General features: G+C 41.7%; 1 protein-coding gene across 3 annotated transcripts in view; it reads left to right on the top strand.

The window, feature by feature from the left end:
• Positions 1-20657, top strand: part of Fam193a (family with sequence similarity 193 member A) — a 114145-nt gene that overhangs the window by 49632 nt on the left and 43856 nt on the right. For all 3 annotated transcript variants that reach the window (XM_021643671.2, XM_021643672.2, XM_060365488.1), the window contains 9 exons: positions 90-257; positions 5053-5287; positions 6272-6396; positions 11177-11324; positions 14791-14868; positions 15559-15671; positions 15785-16027; positions 19588-19741; positions 19863-20042. In XM_021643671.2, the coding sequence (XP_021499346.1) occupies positions 90-257; positions 5053-5287; positions 6272-6396; positions 11177-11324; positions 14791-14868; positions 15559-15671; positions 15785-16027; positions 19588-19741; positions 19863-20042 (1444 nt within the window). The remainder of the gene's footprint in view (positions 1-89; positions 258-5052; positions 5288-6271; positions 6397-11176; positions 11325-14790; positions 14869-15558; positions 15672-15784; positions 16028-19587; positions 19742-19862; positions 20043-20657) is intronic.

Below are 20657 nucleotides of genomic sequence, written 5' to 3'. Positions count from 1 at the left end.
GGTGAGAGTATGGAGTTGGGGAGAACCTTGTGGAAAGTTAGGTAGATTTTTACCTCCCTTTAACTCTGCTGGTTCTTGTGTTGTCACAGAGACATCTCAGCAGAGACAGACCGGGAACCGCAGCAGCTGCAGAACTATTGGTCCGAAGTACGCTACATGGTCCGATGCATATACCGCCAGGCGGGGACCCCGCTGGCAGAAGATCAGGATCAGTCTCTGGTTCCCGACAAAGAAGGAGTGAAGGAGCTCGTGGATAGGTACAGGTTGCACCTTTCATGTTAGAGCCCCTTCTAATCCCTGCCCTCCCCACTGTCCATGAAGCCTCAGTGCTTGTCCCAAGTAAAGCTCATCTGTACTTTGAAATCTTGATGCAGCTCAGGTCTTCAGCAGATAACTGACAAACGGGAGCCTTCTGGGTAAAAAGTTGCAGCCTTCCTTCCTTCCTTCCTTCCTTCCTTCCTTCCTTCCTTCCTTCCTTCCCTTCGTCCTTCCTTCTGCCCTTACTTCCTTTTCAAATCAGGGTTTCTTTGTGTACTTTTGGTTGTCCTGGAATGCTCTGTAGTTCAGGCTGGCCTCAAACTCAGAGATCCACCTGCTTCTGCCTCCTGAGTTCTGGGATCAAAGGCATGCATCACCATGCCAAGCTGGGTTCTCCTGTTTCTAAGTTGAGATGTTTCTGTCATATATTAAGACTGACAGTAACACAGCCAAGATGCCAGAATCCTTGCTGTGCCAGCTAAGCTGGATACTTTATAAACACTCTTGCATTTGTAATTCAGAGAGAAAGGACAGATGTTCCTGTCCACTGAAGCACTGTGAGATCGGGCAGCTTATGAAGACGCCTACCTCATGAGGTGCACAGCAGCTGTTCTCACAGGGAGTGCTTTCTACCCAGCATCTGTTCTTCAGCAGGTTCCCTGTGCCCAATGAGTGACAGAAAACTTTTTTTTTTTTCTCTTAAAACTTAAGTGTGCCATCTTTTCCTGATTTTTGAAATGTTCCAAATAAAAGCAACAAGTCTGAGCTGGATATTTCATGATTCAGTTCTCATTTTTTTTTTCTCATGTTTTGATTGTATAATTTTGGCATCTTATGAAGTCATGTTCGTCATGTCAAAGAAACGGCGGTGTTGATTTGCAAAGCATTGTGTTCAGGATTTGACCTTTTAAGGAGAGGTTTTCTAGTTAGTGACATATGAAACCCATGACATTTCAGACCCTTCCTGCTATATCTGTGATGCTTTAGAGGAGCACAGGTTTCATCCAGGTAGAACAGCCTCTATAAACACGTGTGAATAATTGAGTGATGAACTACTTTCAGTGTCTTTATCACTTAAGTTTGTTTGCATGGGCTAGAGAGAGAGAGATTGCGCAGGGACTTGCTCACAGCTGTTTATAATTCCAGGATATAATTTGAGGATCCAACACCTGTTTTTTAGGGGCACCAGGCATACATGTGGCACTCATATACATGCAAGCAAAACTCATATACTCATGAAAAATTTATAAATAGAAAAAATCTGTTCTCAAGTATCACATGATATCTTCTGAAATTATAAAATGTAGTAATGGACATAGAATCAAAATCCTTCTAATTTCTCTGCACCAAAGAAACTATAAGGAAGTATCCATGGGGCTTCCTTTTTAAAAGAGTTTGTGTGTGTTTGGTACACGCACATGAGTGTGCAGGTTTATACATGTTCAGGAAGGCCAGGGTGTCTTTCTCTGCTGCTTTCCTCCTTATTACTTTGAAATAGGACTTTTCACTGAACTGGCAAAAGCCCACTATTTTGGCTGTACTGGTTGGCCATCAAGCTTTGAATATCTACACCTTTTCAGCCAGGCTGGGTGCCAGTGAGCTTTCAGAAACCACTTGTCTTCACCACCTAATGCTGGAGTGACAGACATTCTCAGGGATAGCTGGTTTTTTACAGAGGTACTAGGGATTTGAATTTAGGTCCTTGTGCTTGCAAAGCAGTGATCTTACCCATTAAGCCTTTTCCTCAGCACTTTAGTGTTCCTGTTAGTTCATTTGTTCCTTGCTCATTTTAATCTTATGTCACTGGACAGTGACATAAACATATGGAACACATTCTGCTTAAAAGTGTTGCCACACTTAGAGATAAATACCTGTAATCTCAGCACGGAGAAACTAAGGCATGAGGATTATAAATTGAGTCTAGTCTGCTTTATAGCACGTTCAAGGCTGCATAGTAACACCCTGTCTTCACAAACCAAAGGCTAGGGATAGCTCAGTGGTAGAGCTCTTGTGTAGTATGCTAAAAGCCCTGAGTTTATGTTAATATTATTTTTACAATGCTGTGCTTGTTTCTCAGTTTCTCTTAAATACAAATAATTGAGACTCTTTTATATTTAATAATAAACTTCACAACATAATAACTGAGCAGTTATTACTCTGTTTTAACTCTCCAAGCTAATCTGGTTTCCTCTCAGTGTGCATCCCAGAGGTACTTGCAATTTGTAGCTCTCCTGCTTCAGCTCCTTCTCCTGATGTCTCTAAGACCTTTCCTGTGGCTGAATTTTCTACTTCTTTTTTTCACTCCTCCCCCTGCTGGCAAGAAGTCCAGTCCTGTTCTTTCCTCTGCTCCGTGATTGGCTGTAAGCTGCTTTATTGGCATATCAGGGGACAATTGGGGAGCAGTGTTTACACAACATTCAGACAGGAGATTATCAGAACAAGAATTACAATTACATATGGGGGAGTATAAAATTCAGCATTTGAATTACACAATAACCTTATGCCTACAAGTTTGGTTTCTAGTAATAGGGAAAAAACCCCACTAAATTATAAAGTTAAAAAAATTATACATCTTTTTGAAACGTAGCAGCCATGGTAAGAATCCTACCAGTTTATTTCTTTAAGCACATTGTGTACTTGGCTTTATATATTTACTACTTTGCACATTGTGTGCAAGGTTTTATGCACTTTGCAGATTTTATACACATACTTTACATACTACTTTGTACATTTTTACTTGATTCCTAAGTGATGTGTAACCTTAGAAAGGGAACAGGAGAGGATGGAGAGATGGCTTAACAGTTAAGAGTGCTTGCTGCTGTTGCAGAGGACTGGGTTTCTTTCCTAGAACCTATGCCAGTTATGGCAGCTTATAACTGCCTATAACTCACACTCTGGCGAGGGGCTTGGGGCAATACAATGTCGTTTTTTGATCTCCATGAGCTCAGGCATGCTCATGGTACACATAAACTCAGGCACACAAACATACACATATAAAAATTTTATATATATAATATATATATATTTTGACTTTTTAAGACAGGGTTTCACTGTGTAGCCCTGGCTGTCCTGGAACTCACTCTGTAGGCCAACCTGGCCTTGGACTTACAGAGACCACCTGCCTCTGCCTACCACTGCCCAGCTATAAAAGATTTTTTTTTTATTTCCTTCCTTCCTTCCTTCCTTCCTTCCTTCCTTCCTTCCTTCCTTCCTTCCTTCCCTCCCTCTCTCCCTCTCTCCCTCCCTCCCTCCCTCCCTCCCTCCCTCCTTTCCTTCTTCCTTTCCCTCCCTCCCTCCCTTCCTTCTTTCCTTCCTACTTATCTGTCTCTGTCTGTCTTTGTTTTTGTTTTCTTAAGTGTGGTTGCCAAAAGATGGAAGAATCTATTCTATAAAACTTAAACCTTAATGCATTCTACCAACCACTGAGCTCAGCTGGTTTTTCAAAGTGACATCTTCCAGCAGATGTTTTGGTTATTACTTCAGTGGCCCTATGCTTCCATCTAAAACAGTGGTTTTCAACCTTTCTTTATTCTTTTATACTTTTTTTTTTTTTCTTAAACAGGTTTCTGTGTAGCCTTGGTTGTCCTGGACTGGCTTTGTAGATAAGGCGAGCCTTGAACTCACAGAGATCCACCTGCCTCTGCCTTTCTGAGTGCTGGGATTATAAGTGTGCACCTGGCTAGGTTCTCAACCTTTATAATGCTTTCTAATACAGTTCTTCATGTTGTAGTGATCCCCCACCATAAAATTGTTTTTGTTGCTTCTTCATAAGTGTCATTAGGGGTTGAGAACCCCTGATCTAGAGGCATCTCAGAAATGCACTTTTTCAAGAAGTGGCAACTTTAACCATAGTAATACCAAATACTATAGAGGAAGTTTAAAAACTTGATCACCTTGATGTATGAGCCTATAATCTACCATCGGAAGGCTGAAGAAGAAAGCCCACCTTTTCTCAAAACTATAAAAAAAGTCACCTGTAAGTTTGGAGAGAAATTCATTACTATGTGGGTAGTTGCTAGGATACATATCCAATTCACTTCAGCATTTCATTGTATTTTATGCATTTTATTGCTTTGTTGATAATTTAAAAATGGAATAACCTGTATTTAAAACTTGCTGTAATTATGAAAATAACACAGGCTCCTTTGTATGGGATATTGAGTTCCTAGAAAGAGGGAAGGTAAACTTGGCTCAGTCTCCAGCCTAGTATCAACCTCTGCTTGGATGGGAGCTTGTTTTTTGTTTTGTTTTTTTTAAGACAATGTTCTTTTTGCATGTACACCTGCACTCCAGAAGAGGGCACCAGATTACAGATGGTTGTGAGTGACCATGTGGTTGCTGGGAATTGAACTCAGGGCCTCTGGAAGAGCAGCCAGTGCTCTTAACCTCTGAGTCATTTCTCCAGCCCTGGCTTGTCACTTTTTAAATCCCACTCATTGGTTTAGCACCTGGGGTCAGCTCTCAGGCATAATAACTTTTAACTTGTTGTTTGTGAGTTGTAATACCTTCTACAGACTAGATGGACTTAGACTCTTACGGACCACAGGCATGGAGCAGAGTCCCTATACAGGTTGCATAAACAGTGCAGTCAGAAGAAGCATTTGGGTCTGGCAGTTTCTCTGTGAGTTACCTGGCATCAAATATTCTCAGTGCACAAGTTCCTTATCGGGGGCTCCCACAGATTGTCACAGGGAAGACAGTGGGCTGTCAGTGACACTGGCATAAAAACTACCTTTCAACTGACATGTATGGACAGACTATGGCTGAGTGGCGACTCTTCCTTTGTTTCTATAGGCTCTGTGAGCGGGACCCCTATCAGCTCTACCAGCGGTTGGAGCAGCAAGCTCGGGAGTATGTGCTAGAAATGAAGGTCCGTCTGCTCCGGCAGCTATCTGCTGCAGCGAAGGCCAAGGCGCCATCTGGCCTGCAGGGCCCACCACAGGCACATCACTTTGTATCCCTACTCCTGGAGGAGTATGGTGCCCTCTGCCAGGCTGCACGATCCATCAGTACCTTTCTTGGCACACTGGTGAGAGACCATGTCTACTTCTTTCCTGGCTGCTGAGATGGAGGTGAAAACAGTGATGCATTGATGAGGAGTCAAAGAAGTTTTTGGTGTCTTGGGTTGGTGTTGGTGTACTGCCAGTGGCTAGTGCTTCAATTGATAAAAATTTAGTAGATAAACAGTAAAAGACTGAAAAGAAGAGTGGTAAATTAGAAGTAAAGGAGCCTGAGGTGTGTAATACATGCCCTAAAAGGGCAAAGATGTGGAGCACATCAGAGCAATGTGGCAAATGTTGTGGGGAGTCCCTCACTGTGGACGTTTCTAGGAAAAACTAGGCTTAGAATACTTTAAAACACCAGAGACTAATCCAGGCCAGAGTCCGAGAGCCGATGCACTGTCGCGGCACTGCTGTGGGCTCCCGGCCTGTTGTCATGGCATTTGATGGTAGAAAGGTAAAAGCCTTGCCTTGACTAAGTATCCAGTAGAGAATTTATTTGCAGGTGTCAGAATGAGCTTTCACTAAAGGCGAGAAAAGTATTGTCTTGACGCCAATACATTTTTATTTTAAAAAATGTTTTATATATTTGTTTGTGCATGCTTATGAAATAAAGGAAACAAATTGTAGAAACTGATTATCACAGGTGGGTTCCAGAGATTGTACTTAGGTCATCAGGTTAGCACCAAGCACCTATACCACCTGAGCCATATTGCCAGTCCTGTACAGAGAGAGAGAAAGAGAGAGTTTTCCCTCTTGTCTGTTTTTAAATCTCTAAACCCACCTGATAACCCATGTCTAGGGTTACTTAGAAGGCAGTGAAGTGGTGCCTCAAATTGCTCATGTCAGAAATCTGTGTTCTGACACAGGGAGGAAACAGTGATTCTTCAGAAGTAGGATGTTCTAGGCCTGTACAGAAGATGGCAGGACATTGGGGTTGGGGGTCATTCTGCAAAGTTTCATATTTTTATCTACTCACTACATCTTCTGTTTTTTGTTTTTGTTTTAACTAGGAAAATGAACATTTGAAAAAGTTCCAGGTGACATGGGAACTGCATAACAAACACCTGTTTGAAAACCTGGTCTTTTCAGAGCCACTTCTCCAGAGCAACTTGCCAGCACTGGTGTCTCAGATCAGGTATTATGTCTTGATTTAGATTCTCTATTGCTGTGATCGTGTGTGTGTGCACATGGCTGTAGACCACCACATGTGGAAGTCCTTACAGGAAAAATAACAGGGCAGAGGGAATAAGATACTGGACAGAAAGCTCAAAATCTAAGAAATGTTTTACCTGCATGCATGTCTATGTATTACATGCTACAGTGTCTGAGGAGGCCAGAATAGGGCATTGGGTTCCCTGCAATTAGAGTTTCAGGCATCCCTTGTAGCCATGTTGGTGATGGGAAACAAACTCAGGTCTTTTGGAAGAGCAGCTAGTGCTGTTTATTGCTGAGCCATTTTTGAACTTTTAAGTAATAAATCAATATAAATGTTATTCAGGTGTAACACCGTAATGCCTCATAAATAAATAAAGGCTCCAGAAAACAGTGCTTTATCTTGACTGCTTTGGTTCAGTCATGGATCCTAACAGGGTTCTTGCATTGTGTGAAGGGAGGTGGAGGAAGAGGGAGAGCATGGCTCTCAGAGTTCCTTTGATTCCCCTCAGCGTAGATGGGCTTTTTCATCTAGATAGAGTGCCTATGTCACTTCTCACCAGGAAAGCTGGTGAGAGCTTCTCTTATATTACCAAGACAAGTATACAGGCACAGAACTCTGTAGTAGCCATCTTTTGGGGTAAACTATGCTAAATGGAAATGTGAAGTATGGTCATGTGTTTACCCTGCAGCCAGCCTCTTCTTCATCAGCCATTTACTCAGTAGAGTGGTGATTAGCTACCTCTTCTTGATTTTGTTTGTTAATCAAATAGAAGCACATTCTCACAATGTAGGCACACACTTACCAGCGGCCATCTTTATTTTCCCCACTCAACCTCACTTCTAGGGAAAGAACTACCTTAGAAGCAGTTGGTCAGAGGGAACAAAAACAGGAAGTCAGGATAAAGTGCTGTGCAGAATTGGTATGCTTTTTGCTGGTTTTTACCAGTTTCATTCAGCCTAGTTGGCTTTGCAACCATTATTTCCATGTCCGCTACTTACAAGCATTCAATACAGGGTGGTCAAAATATTTCAACAGGTAAAGGCACTTGCCATCAAGCCTGATGACCTGAGTTTGAGTTTGATCTACAGGACCCACATGATGGAAGGAGAGAAGACTCCTGCATGTTGTCCTCTGATTTCTACATGCAAACTATGGCACATTTGTGCATTTGCACACTTATTTAAACGTGCGCGTGTGCATGCGTGCACACACACACGTTAAAAAGAAATCTAAAAATTTCAAAAACCAAAAGCATCCAGTCTGCTCTTGGAGGGTAAACTACAATGGGATTGTCTGACTGCAACCCTTGTGAAAGGAAAGGAAGCAAGGGTTGACATGAAGAAAGCACTTTTGTCCAAGTTGGGAGGATCACATTCACCCATGCCTCCTGTGGGCTAGAGCAGGTCTCAGTACCTGCCCTTTGTTTCAGTTCTTGGTGAGTATTGGATTGGATGTGTCAGTCATCCAGTTGATCTCCAGTGGCTGGCAGAAACTTTCTTTTTCAGTGCCATGTTCAGAATATTTTTCTCTCTAGGAATTACAGTCAGATTCCAAAGGATAACATTATCCTAGTTTTGGATGTTCATTGTAGGGTCTACTCCCTTTTTCTCTCAAGTCCTAAGAGGAAGTGATGTACACAAAAGAAGGAAAGCAGCATGCCTTCTAAGAAGTCCAACTCAGTTCAGAAAATGCTGGTCCTTTGTATCCCACCACATACTCACTTGTCAAACCCCAAGAATGATTTATACTTGAATTTCTAGTCTACCAATATATATTTATCAGCTCATGAAAAGCTTTACCACAAATTACTAATGAAATACTAGTTGTAATAGGCCCATTTAACTTATTAAAAAAAATATAAAGTGGGCTGAACATGGTTGTTTATATCTTTAAATTCAGTACTTGGATGGCAGAAATATCTGAATTTCTGTGAATTCAAGGACAGGCAGGTCCTGTGTAAAAAGGGAGGTGGGCAAAAATTTAATAAATTACAGATATGCACTGTAAAGCACAGATATAGCTTAATAGATTGAGGTGGCAAACAACCTGTGGCTTACACAGGTTTATTTAATGTGTCTTTTTGTATTCTTGTTAACATAAATTCTTTTAGAGGCCTGTCAGATCTCCATAAGGAGTTAGGAAGTTTCAGGGCAGTCACGATATTCATGGTAAGACCTGTCACAAAAAAATAAACAGTAACTGGGGGCGGGAGGGTGTCCATGAGTAAGAGGTCTTGCTATGCAAGCGTGAGAGCCTGAGTTTGAGACCTTAGTACCAACATAAAAGTCAGCTGTGGCTATAGGTACCTATAACCTACATTATTGGATAGAAGATAAAATTTGAGTTTGCTGGCCAGTCAGTATAACTGAATTGTTTAACTTTAGGTTCAGTGAGAGATCTTATTTCAAGCCAAAAACAAAAGTAGTACACCAAGATACTGGATCTCCTCCTCTGCCTGTCTCATGTAGCAAAATAAGTAAACAATCTACTTATTCATAGAAATGTACTTTATTACTGTTAACTTTCTAACACTGACAAAATGCTACAGATAGGAAGCTTGCCATTTTAGAAGATTCAGCCTATCACAGCGAAAAGCTGTTCACTTTGTGGTAATTGCCAAGCAGAAAAAGAATTGGGGAATAAAGTGCATCAGGTTCCCACCAGTTCCTGAACTGCACCAGGAAGCTCTGAACCAACCTGTGGATTAGTTTATTGGTGAGGTCAGAACCCTCCCCCCAAAAACAAACAACAACAAAAACCCCACCAGACCTGCTTTTGAACTGCTGAACTAAGTCTTCAATACAAGAATCTTTGGGAAACACTTCGAGCCATACCATAACAGTGAGAAACAAAGCATAAGAAAACTACTTTGACCACATTGTTGAAATAAATTTATGTTCTATACAGTGCATCCACTTAAAATTGCAGTTCAGTGCCATTTGACTAAATTTAACATGTTTTGATAAATATATAAAATTACAATCCTAAGTTATGTAATTCATAGCATTAATTATATCATAGTATTTACAATTACCTGTATTTACAAAATATTTTCATGTCCTCAAGCAGAAGTTCTCTTTTGTCTTTTGAGTCTTTTCTCTGAGCTTACCTGCTGCTTCACCCTATTTTTCTGGCAGTTTACCAATTAAAGAATCAGGCTGTTTGTCCTTAATGTTAATAAGAAGTGTGTATACTGCTCCACATGTTGTAGCCTTAGTATTTTTAGGGTTCCTGTAGAGGAGCAGTGAGAATGCGCTGGTCTCATTCCATCACCAGTGCAGTCTTCAGGGTCCCTGTTGGTTCTACTTCTCTTGGTTCTGATAGTCTGTTTAGGTAACTTGGAACTGGTAGAATGAAGGAAGAACACTTGGGAAGAAAGGCAGGATGGAAGTTCATGGTGTCTCAGTTACTTTTCTGTTGCTATGATAAAACACTTTAACTAAGGCAACTAAAGTTGCCTTAGAAGGAAGAGTATATTTGGACTTATAGTTTGAGAGACAAAGAGTCCACCTTGGTGGGAAAGCATGGCAGTAAAAACAGGAAGCTCACATCTCAACCATGGTCACAAAGCAGAGAGAGCATTTTGGAAGTAGAATGAGGATTCTAATTTCAAAGCTGGTCCCTAGTGACACATTTCCTGCAGTAAAGCTGTACCACCTAAACCTCCCCAAATAGCACCACTAACCAGAACCCAAGTGTTGAGATACCCCAGATTATGAGGACAGTGCTCATTCAGACCATCACACAGGGGAATTGGGTTTTATATTGAGGAGTAGAATCAGTTCAAAGAAGGACAAGGCTGGCAGCAGTAGGAATCAGGAGAAAATTTTTCTCAGGAATGCAATATAGAACTGTTCTGAGGACCTAGGGTGATATCAAGCATTGGTGCAGAGCCTAGATGTGCCAGGTGGCCTTGCAACCAGTAGATTGTCTGGAAATCTCTAGTGTTTACAGTGTTTGTAAATGTGATCCACCCTGACAAAGTGAAAGAAAAACACTTTGGCAACTATTTCTGTCCATTTTTATTTGTAAACAATTTTTGATTAAAAATTATTTTGTTGGGGGCTGGAAAGACGGCTCAGCGGTTAAGAGCAGAGCACTGACTGCTCTTCCAGAGGTCCTGTGTTCAATTCCCAGCAGCCATAACAACCTTCTATAATATGATCTGATACACTCTTCTGACAGGCAGGTATACATGCATATAGAACACTCTTATACGTAAAATAAATACTTTTAAAAATGATTTTTTAATTTCTTTTCATTATTAAACTGCTAGGTTTAACATAGCTTTGTGTTTCTTAGACATCTTTTTCCTGTATTTATGTACAAGATATTTTTAAACATGCTTTGGTCATACCTTTCCTTAACATGAATGTATTTCCACCTCAAAACATATGTGTGTATGTGTATTGTATAGTTGTAATATTTGTATGTTATGTATGTCATTAAACATTTTGTTTTCTCTGAGTCAGTGTATGTTAATAAGAAATGTGTATACAGCTCCATATGTTTGTAGCCTTAGTATTTTTAGGATTCCTGCTAGGTTCTTTCAGCAGGTTCTGTTATTTCTCTGAGCATCTCCTTTATATGTGGTTCTGTTCAGAGTGCTTTGTGTATATAATCTTTAAGACTTACTGTGGTATGTTTTGTGACAAGAGGTGTTAAAGTTAGACAATAGCAACAGGCAGCCAAGATTCTTCTGTTTGGTCAGGAGCTAGAATTCTGGCTCTTCCTTTCTGATAGACCTTCTCTCTCCTAGGCTAGGAACCACCACGCATGATACCTGCAATGAAGACACATATAGCACCTTGTTGCAGAGGTACCAGCGTTCTGAGGAAGAGTTGCGCAAAGTTGCTGAGGAGTGGCTGGAATGTCAGAAGAGGATCGATGCCTATGTGGATGAGCAGGTAAATGCTGCCCCTGAGGCACAGCCTACATTCTGAGGCCTCTGTTAAGTTGCTGGCTAGTCTTGAGTTGCAGAGCTCCCAACAGAGGCTTTTGGTGTGCCCTAGTAAAAGCCATGCAACATCACAGGCCTCTAATCTGATCTGTTATTGTGTGGCAGGAACATTTAGGTCTTCAACAGGGTTGTACCTACTGTCTCTGTGTCCTGATGGAGGACTTCGGGAAGTTACCAGGCTTTTCTGCTCCAGCAGCCATTGTGCTATTCGGAGCCTATTCTCCCCTCATCCGGAACACTTCAGTAGAGAACAGATACATAAACAAAGGCAGAGGATAGCAGGACAAGTGGGATGTGGCTGCTGGTTGGACCTAAAATGGGTGTACCAAGTGACCACTACTACATCTCAACCAGGCATGTTGTTAAGATGGTATTTTTGCCATTCTGCCCTCTTGCCTTTCTAGAGTGTCTGCTAAAGCCAAGCAAGAATGGCTTCAGGTTTTAAAGTTTCTAAAACAAAGATGCTGGTATGAGGAGTAATAAAGGAGAAATGGCAGCCCATTGTTGTGTGTGCAAGATAGTTTATAAACAGATAAGAGTAGCTGTTTTGGGTTGAGGTATAAGCTGGTCTCACATGAATCCCAAGATCACTGTGCCATTTAGATATTGACTGAGCCCTTTATTCTTCTCTCTGTCTGCTACTGAGTTGTTAGGAAGAGGGTTACTTGTTCAGAACTTGAGAAAACTGCTTGTTTAAGGCCTTTGGCTTTCATGGTGCCAGTGGACTAGTCCCTACTTTGTCACCATATTGAGTTCAATGCTTCTTATATAATTTTGTAATAGCCCTGAAAGACTTGTGATTCTGTTGTGATGTGACCTTGACCTCTGCATAGTCATTGACTGTACAGTGCCCTCCCTGCTGTGTGTGGCTGAGGAGCACTTGTTGATCTTTACTTTCTTTAGTGTAGTTGTGGCCCTAAACCATCTTTTTGTTTGGTTTTATAGACAGATTTACTCTCAAGCCGTGCCAGGATCATAGCTGTTCTTAAGCTGAACAATAGATTGCAGTTTGGGAGACTGACACTGTAGCAGGTTAGTTAGTTGCAGGATCTACCCATGGATTGGGGGAGGGAGGAATGTGAGAATGGCCAGGCTGACAGTCATAGGATGGGTGGGGCCTCAGTTGCAGATGTCCCCTTACAATCTCAGGAATCAGTTCTGGACCCTATAGGTAGCTGGAAGTCCAGTTTTACAGAGGTAGCCTCAGGTATAGAGCTAGCAGCTGCCCTCCCTATAAGCCCTGTGTGCATAGCAGTCTGCTTCTGCTGTCTGAGCCCTGCTGTTCTGGCAGCTACGAGATCTGGGTCCTGGAGTGGGAGGGGCAGAGTTCTCCCTGGGGACCTACCTTCTAGGATCCTATAGAGGACCACAACAGTTGACTCCAGGGTCTGCTGCTTACTGTGACAGTGAAAGAATCACATAAATGGTAATTAACTTTACATGAGCTTTTGTATTTTTTTGTGTTTTTTAATTACATAGTTTTGAAAAAGCATACTGCAGTACACTATGAACAGTATGAACTCTTCAGAGAACATTCATGGCATCTGAGCATGACTGTTTACCAAAGTCAGGAAGAAGCCTTGATTGTCTGGGTCAGCAGTAGTTTGAAACAATGAAGCAAAAAGACATGGCTCAGTTTCCCATCACTATGAGAGAATACAGCAGGTTGTTGTTTGTAACAGGTCTCATTCTGCAGTCTGTGCTAGCTGTAAACTTGTGATCCTCTTGACTGTGCATCCTGAGTGCTAGTATTGACAGCCCTGTGCCACTGTACCTGGCCTGAATAACCAGCTTAAAAGGAAGAACCTGCAGTCTTGTGGTGGCACAGCATATGGCTGGAGGTCATGATGGAGAAGGCACTTAGGGCTCCAAGAAGCAGAGAGGAAGGCTCTGGTGTTCTAATACGCATTTCACAGTTATGCCCCAGTGACCTAACATCCATTGGAAGCTACCTCTTACAAGGTTCCAGTGTTACTGTGTGCTGAGGAACAAGCCTTCAGCACATGGACCTTGTGTGGACAGTAAAGAACCAAATTGTAGATGGCTGGAGAGATGGCTCAGTAGTCGACAGCACTGGCTGCTTTTTTCAAAGGACCCAGGTTTGGTTCCCAGAACCCACATGACATCTTACAGCTGTTTATAATTGCAGTTGCAGGCGATCCAACACACTCTTCTGGCCTTTGTGGGCACCAGGCATGCATGTGGTACACAAACATTCATGCTGGCAAAACACTCATACACATTAAATAATTTCAAATTACTAAAAAAAAGAGGGGAAGCCAAACTATAGCACCAAACTCCAGCCTGTACCTGGCTAACTTTTGTCATTATGGTGAATGATACATAGAAAGGAATGAGGAGTTGGAGGGACACAAAGTACCACTGAATTGATAGCAAAAATAGGAGAGCTTGGGTCTCTGCTCTTTTAGGCCAGCTAAGGTTAAAAACTATAAAAGGACCCTAAACTCAGAGGTGACTGAACATAAAACATGTCATAGGAAAGTCATGCTGCAGCCACACCCCAGTGTGCTTATGCCAAGAGCACATAGGATGGCTCCTGTCACCTGTAAAGGCTGCCACCTATACTAATCTAGGTTTGCCTTCCACACACTACTGGACAATGGTAGAAGGGATCCAGTTTGATAAAAGTACTCTATCCTTCAGCCAAGCATGTGCAGCATCAAGCATGTGCCACACTGAGAACTTTCTATAGAGGGATAGTAAACTCGCTATAGGGACAGCTTGTAACAGTGCACATACAACAGCAGCTCGTGTCTGCTTTGAGCCCCACAGTCCCACTGCAGTCTGAGTTCTGACAGAGAAGCTGATACAGACTTGAGGGAGATGGATGTGTGCCTTAGTTCTTGGAATGGGATGTGCTAAAGTGAATTGGCAGACATTTGAGGTTTCCTTCATTGGTCTGTTTCAGGTTTTCTTCTGCTTTTCAAGTTGCAGTGTTTTATACTTCATTTTTAAAATTTTTAGTTTATTTGTTGTTATTGTTGAAATTACACATAGATGAAGGGTAATAGGGCTAGTGTTCTCAGGACTAGGAAGGTCATGCACATGCATGGAGCAGACCACCTCCAGGAGTCCCTAACCAGGCTTGTGGCCTGTCAAGTTCAGGAGAGCAAGCATTTACTTCCTTCTGCACAGAGTGTACCCTGCTCTTCGAGGTGTGGAGCTCCTGAGGTGTTCTGTGAAAAAAAGTACTTGTGATAATATTCTGAGTGCCAAGTAAGAAGCTGAAGTGCTATAGCTGGTGACTCATTCTTTTCTATTGCACTCCTGTTTTGCATATAGGTAAATTTTTTTGAATTTTTCTTTTATCCTTTAAAAAATCTTTGAGAGTGTTCTGTATAGTTCTTTCTAAGGTGTGTGTATGTGTGTGTATTTTCATATCTCCTTTCTAGATGACAATGAAAACCAAACAGCGCATGTTAACCGAAGACTGGGAGATTTTTAAGCAAAGGAGATTAATTGAAGAACAGGTAAGGTTGACAGGAGAGACTTGTAAATTGCTGCACAAAACAAGTAGCACCTTAGTATCTTGACATGCTCTGTATTACAGGATACCAATGAAGACCATTGACATTTCCTGCCAGTATAAAAGTCATTAGACATAGTGATTTTTAACTTTCAGATAAACAATTGCATTTACCTATTTCTTGGTCTTCTGTGTACTTGTTTGAAAAGAATAATCTCCCTGGGAATTGTGAGAAATGGTACAAGGACCCATATTCCCTCAACTCCCTCTTCCCCTTTTGTGCTAGTCATTTGTGTCAGATTGAAGTTGAGCTCCCACCAATGGAAGGAGACAGAGGCCCTTTTGCCTGAATGTGCTTATAGGCCCAGTTGGGTTCTCATACACCCTTCCTCTTTGAAATCCAGATGACTGCTTGTCAGTTGAGTTTGGGTGCTACTTCCTAAGCAGCTGTCAGGTTCAGTCTTCTCCACATGCCTGTGGATTCCAGGGCTTTTGCCCTGTTTTGGTTTATGGGTTGCAAAGGGAGTTCCAAGACAGCCAAAGCTACGCAAAGAAACCCTGTCTCAAAAAAAACAGAAAACAAAAAGGCTTGGCTTGTAAATAAGCATAATTACTGCTACTAGTTGAAATGTGGTCCATGAAATGGGGGACGTGTCTTACAAATGTAAGCCATTGTTTGATAAATTTCCTCTAGTTAACTAATAAGAAAGTGGTTACTGGCGAGAACAACTTCACAGATACCAGGAGGCATATGTTGTCATCTCGGTTGAACATGCCGGACTGCCCCAACTGCAACTACAGGCGAAGGTGAGCTGGGCTTTGTGGGTGTACTGGCCTTCAGCCTGCACTGAAACAAGCAGAGGTTTGAACCCAACCTTCACAGTTGGCTTTCTTGGTAACTGTCCTTAATTCCCAATCAGATGTGCTTGTGATGACTGCAGCCTCTCACACATCCTCACTTGTGGTATCATGGACCCCCCCGTCACTGATGACATCCACATTCACCAGCTACCACTCCAAGTGGATTCTGCTCCCGACTATCTGTCTGAGATGCGCCCACCTAGTGTGTCATCAGCAAGCTCAGGGTCAGGTTCCAGCTCTCCCATCACAATTCAGCAACATCCCAGACTCATCCTCACAGACAATGGCTCTGCACCAACTTTGTAAGTTACGATTTTATAATAGTTTCAGAAATTTATCCAGTAATGAGAAATACAGACATCAGTCTATGGAAATATGATCACCATTATTACAGTGCTTAAAAAAATAAAGACCTTTCAGTGTGTTAAGCACCTGTTAAAACATGAAATCACTAAACCCAAACTGATACTGTTTTATTACCTATGTGGTAAATTTATAATTGCCAGTTGGTATGCAGGGAAATGTCTTCACAGTTCTGATCTCATATATTCATTCTGCTGAGGTGGTCAGTGGCTGTTCATCTTCTTCATTGTCAGCCAGTGCTCATGCTTGTCCCATGTCTTGCTAAGAATTTAGAAGATCACTTTAGCAAGCGATTGAAAGTTTGTGTTTTCTGTATTTCCATATTATAAAGACATGCATTTCATATTAGCAAAGGGGCTGTAAACTCAGTTATGACCCTGTCATTTGCAGAGGCTTCATAAGCTAATTTGCACATGGATGTATAGCTGCTGCTTGCTGCTGTTGCTGCTGCTTCTTTGTCTTCTTCCTCTCCCTCCCTCTCTTCCTCTCTTCATCCTTCCCTCCCTCTTTCTCCCCCATTGGTCGTTGGGTTGTTTTTTTCTCTTCTTCTTTCTTTCTTTCTTTCTTTCTTTCTTTCTTTCTTTCTTTCTTTCTTTCTCTCTTTCTTTCTCTCTTTCTTCTCTCTCTTTCTTTCTCTCTTTCTTTCTTTCTCTCTCTCTTTCTCTCTCTCTCTCTTTCTCTCTCTTTTCTCTCTCTTTCTTTCTCTCTCTTTCTTTCTCTCTCTCTTTCTTTCTCTCTCTCTTTCTTTCTCTCTCTCTTTCTTCTCTCTCTCTCTTTCTTTCTCTCTCTCTCTCTTTCTTTCTCTCTCTCTCTCTCTCTCTCTCTCTCTTTCTTTCTTTCTTTCTTTCTTTCTTTCTTTCTTTCTTTCTTTCTTTCTTTCTTTCTTTCTTTCTTGGGTTCTCTGTGTAGCCAGGCTGTCATGGACTTGGTGTTAGACAGGCTGGCCTCGGCCTCACAGAGTACTAGGATTGCAGGTGTGCACCATTGCACCCTGCTGGTTGTTTTTTTCAAGACGGGGGTTTTTCTAAGTAATCCTGACTGTCGTGGAATTCACTCTGTAGACCAGACTAGCCTCAACTACAGATCCACCTGCCTCTGCTTCCTGAGTGCTGGAATTAAAGGGCAAGTGCCACCATACTGGACTACTGGGCTGTCTGTGGTTTCTTTCTTTCTCTTTTGGTTTTTCAAGGAGGGTTTATCTTGGCTGTCCTGGACTCAATTTGTAGACCTGGCTGGCCTGGAACTCACAGAGGTCTACCTACTTCTGCCTCCTTGAGTGCTGGGATTACAGGCGTGTGCCATTGCATCTGTGGTTTCTTAAGTGAAATAAGTTGAGCATGCAGCTATCACTAGCCCTGCAGAGGTGCTTATGTTGAGGGATTGCTGACTATCTGGCTGCACATGATCCTCAGGTTGTTCCAGCTGATGGAGATGCTCATCACATACTTCATTTGGATTTGTTGTGGTGGTGCTCATTTTTTCCTCCTTCAAAGTTTTTCCTGTCTTTCAGGTCTCAATTTTTGTAGTGCTAGGGACAGAACTCAGGGATTCATCCATGTTCTGTGAGCACATAATAATTCTAAAGACCTGGGCTAAAGATCATGTTTGACTTTTTTTTTTTTAAGATTTATTTATTACTTTTTGTATATACAGTGTTCTGTCAACTGCTTGCCAGAAGGGCACCAAGTCTCATTATAGATGATTGTGAGCCACCATGTGATTGCTGGGAATTGAACTCAGGACCTTTGGAAAAGCAGCCTCTGAGCCATCTCTCCAGCCCCCATGTTTTGACTCTTAATTGAGCAAAGTTTTGCTGCTTATACTCTCAAGCCTTAAGCATTTTGAGGATTTCTCTGCTGGCTGTTATACAACTTTTAACTGAGGCAATGAAAGTTTACAAGCCAGGTGAATCTATTGAAATTTAAGAGCTGGGCGCGGTGGTTCACACTTTTATTGGGAGGAAAAGGCAAGTGGATCTCTGAGTTTGAGGCTAGCCTGGTCTACAAAGTGAATCCAGGAACCCTGTCTCAAAAATTAAAAGAATGAAAAAGAGAAAGGAAGAAAGAAAATTGAAATTAGGTGCTTGCAAATGTATCAAACTGTTCTACTTATTGTTATAGCTGCCAATATCAATTGTGGGCTCTGATGTGTTACCACTAGTGGAACATGGGGTATAGAAATAGCCTTTTGCCTGGGCTAGAACTGCCCACTGTTGGTGTGGGCAGCTCATGTACCCCAATACACTAGGCCCCAACAACTTGTGATTAATGTCTTCCAAATATCAACCTATGTGACTTAATTATCTGTGTGACTCTTCGCTTGCATTTTTCATTTCTGGTGCTGTTTTCTAAACTAATGAAACAGCAGCATCATTTTAGTCGTTGCAGCTAAGTCTGGGGTGGTGAAGCCTCCAGTTGTCGTGGGTGCTGGGGCCAAGTTGAGCACTTCATTTCAGAGTCAGTTTCCCCATTGATTGTTACTACAGGAATACTGTATTGGCCAACACACACACCCTTGCTGGTGGGTGCTTTTTTCTTCTATTTCTCCAGGTTTTGGTACAGTGTGTTAGGTTCCTCATTTTGAAAATGGAAAGGACTCAAGAGGCAGAGGCAGGTGGATTTCCTGTGAGTTCAATGCCTGGTCTATATAGTGAGTTCCAGGACAGCCAGGGCTATGTAGAAAGATCCAATTTCAAAACAAACAAACAAAAAAACCCTCAAAAAACAAAACAAAAATCTGTACTATGAGCTTGGTAATCCTGAGCCTTTTCTTAGGAGGCAGACCACTGGTACTTAGGATTTTTACCTTATGCCAAGATAGAGAACAGATTGGTGCAAGTTTTAGCCAATACTGGAATGGGCTTGTCTGGTCATTTCTTATCTCATATATGAGAAAGCTCTTCTCATGCCTTAGGAAGTCACATTTTAAAGTGGCCGACACAGTTTAAATCAGAAGTTTGGGTTTTTATTTTTTTATTGAACTGGTCATTTTCTCACTACATTGATGAAGTTGATTGTCATAACTGACTTTAGTGGAACTAGCATAATTAGCGTGTTGTTATATAACTATACTTGGAGTTTAGTCAGGTGGATATTTTCTGACAATTTGGACTGTAAAATAAAAAACTAAAGACTTGAAGTTACTTCCTATACTTTAACAGTTTAATAAAAATTATGTCTTCTTGGGGATAGTATTTTTACTCCAGGACTTCTCAGGCCAAATAAAATTGTAATACCAATTGGTCTTAAGTTTTTGTGATCTCCTCAGCATTTCTACTGTGGAACATTCTTTCCCATCCTTCTCCGTGTCACAGATGTTACTCATCCAGGCTTTTTTTTGTGTTCAGGTGACTAAGAGGTGTTAAGTAGTGTGAGTGACACTGAACACTCTACGTGAACAGATCCATGACCTTAGAGGAGATGTCGTGTTCAGTGGGGGGTGCTCCTCACTGTCCTCCCCAAACGAAGGGCCTCATGGTGACCGTCTCTGCTTGCCTCAGTTGTAGTGATGATGAAGACGTCGCACCATTGTCAGCTAAGTTTGCTGACATTTATCCGTTGACTAACTACGACGATACCAATGTGGTGGCCAACATGAATGGAATCCACAGCGAACTGAATGGTGGTGGGGAAAACATGGCCCTGAAAGATGAGGTATGGGCGTAGCTTTTTTATGAGGAGGTATGGGTGTCAGTAAATGCAGGATGTGGTGGTTTTTACACTTCATTCATGTTACTGTTTTGAAAACTAAAGCTACAGAATGCTGCCTTTTAAGTCCCCTCAGGTAAGCAGCACCAGCCGTAGTTCTTCAGAAGCTGATGATGAAGATGCTGACGGTGAGAGTAGTGGTGAGCCCCCAGGAGCTCCCAAAGAAGATGGGGCCATAGAAAATGGTAACCCCAGGACAGAGGAGAATAAAGTGGACACTCCACCTCCATCGTATCCAGCTCAGCAGGTAGGATCTTCTGTTTCCTATTTTCCCAGAGGTCTCTTCCTTTGTGTATATTTTGTTTAAATAGAAACAAATTATGCCAGTTTCAGCAGTTTCTGAAGATTAGAACTATAGAGAAACAAACATACTTATAAAATATACAACTCATTTTAATTTTTTTTCCCTTTTTTTAGTTATCATTAGTCTTATAACCCCCTGTGCTTGCTGGGATAAATGTTTTTTGCTTTCTTTTTGAGTTTTTTTCTGTAGAAGTAAGACTGGGCTTTCATTGTTTGTATTGGAGACAATTCTCACTGTCGGTTGGCCTTTAACTCATGTCCTCCTACCTAAAAGTTTTCAAGTGCTGGGAGCATAGGTATATATTCCACACACCCCCGCCTCAGAGTTTATTTGTTCACCAGGCAATTTTTAAATGAAAGGGAGAAGAAATGAAGGTCAGGTAGTTGACTAATTGATTATTATAATAGATAATATAAGTATGTGATTAAAATAATAAAGGTGATATCAAAAGGAATAAATTGGAAAATCTTACCATCATCTACTCCCTTAACTGTCTCCCATCATCTGTGCACCTTCAGCCCCTATGCCCACTAGATGAGCAGTTGCATTATATGCAAA

This window comes from Meriones unguiculatus, chromosome 12 (genome assembly GCF_030254825.1).
Source record: "Meriones unguiculatus strain TT.TT164.6M chromosome 12, Bangor_MerUng_6.1, whole genome shotgun sequence".
Taxonomy (NCBI): domain Eukaryota; kingdom Metazoa; phylum Chordata; class Mammalia; order Rodentia; family Muridae; genus Meriones; species Meriones unguiculatus.
This window is presented reverse-complemented; position numbering and strand designations above follow the sequence as displayed.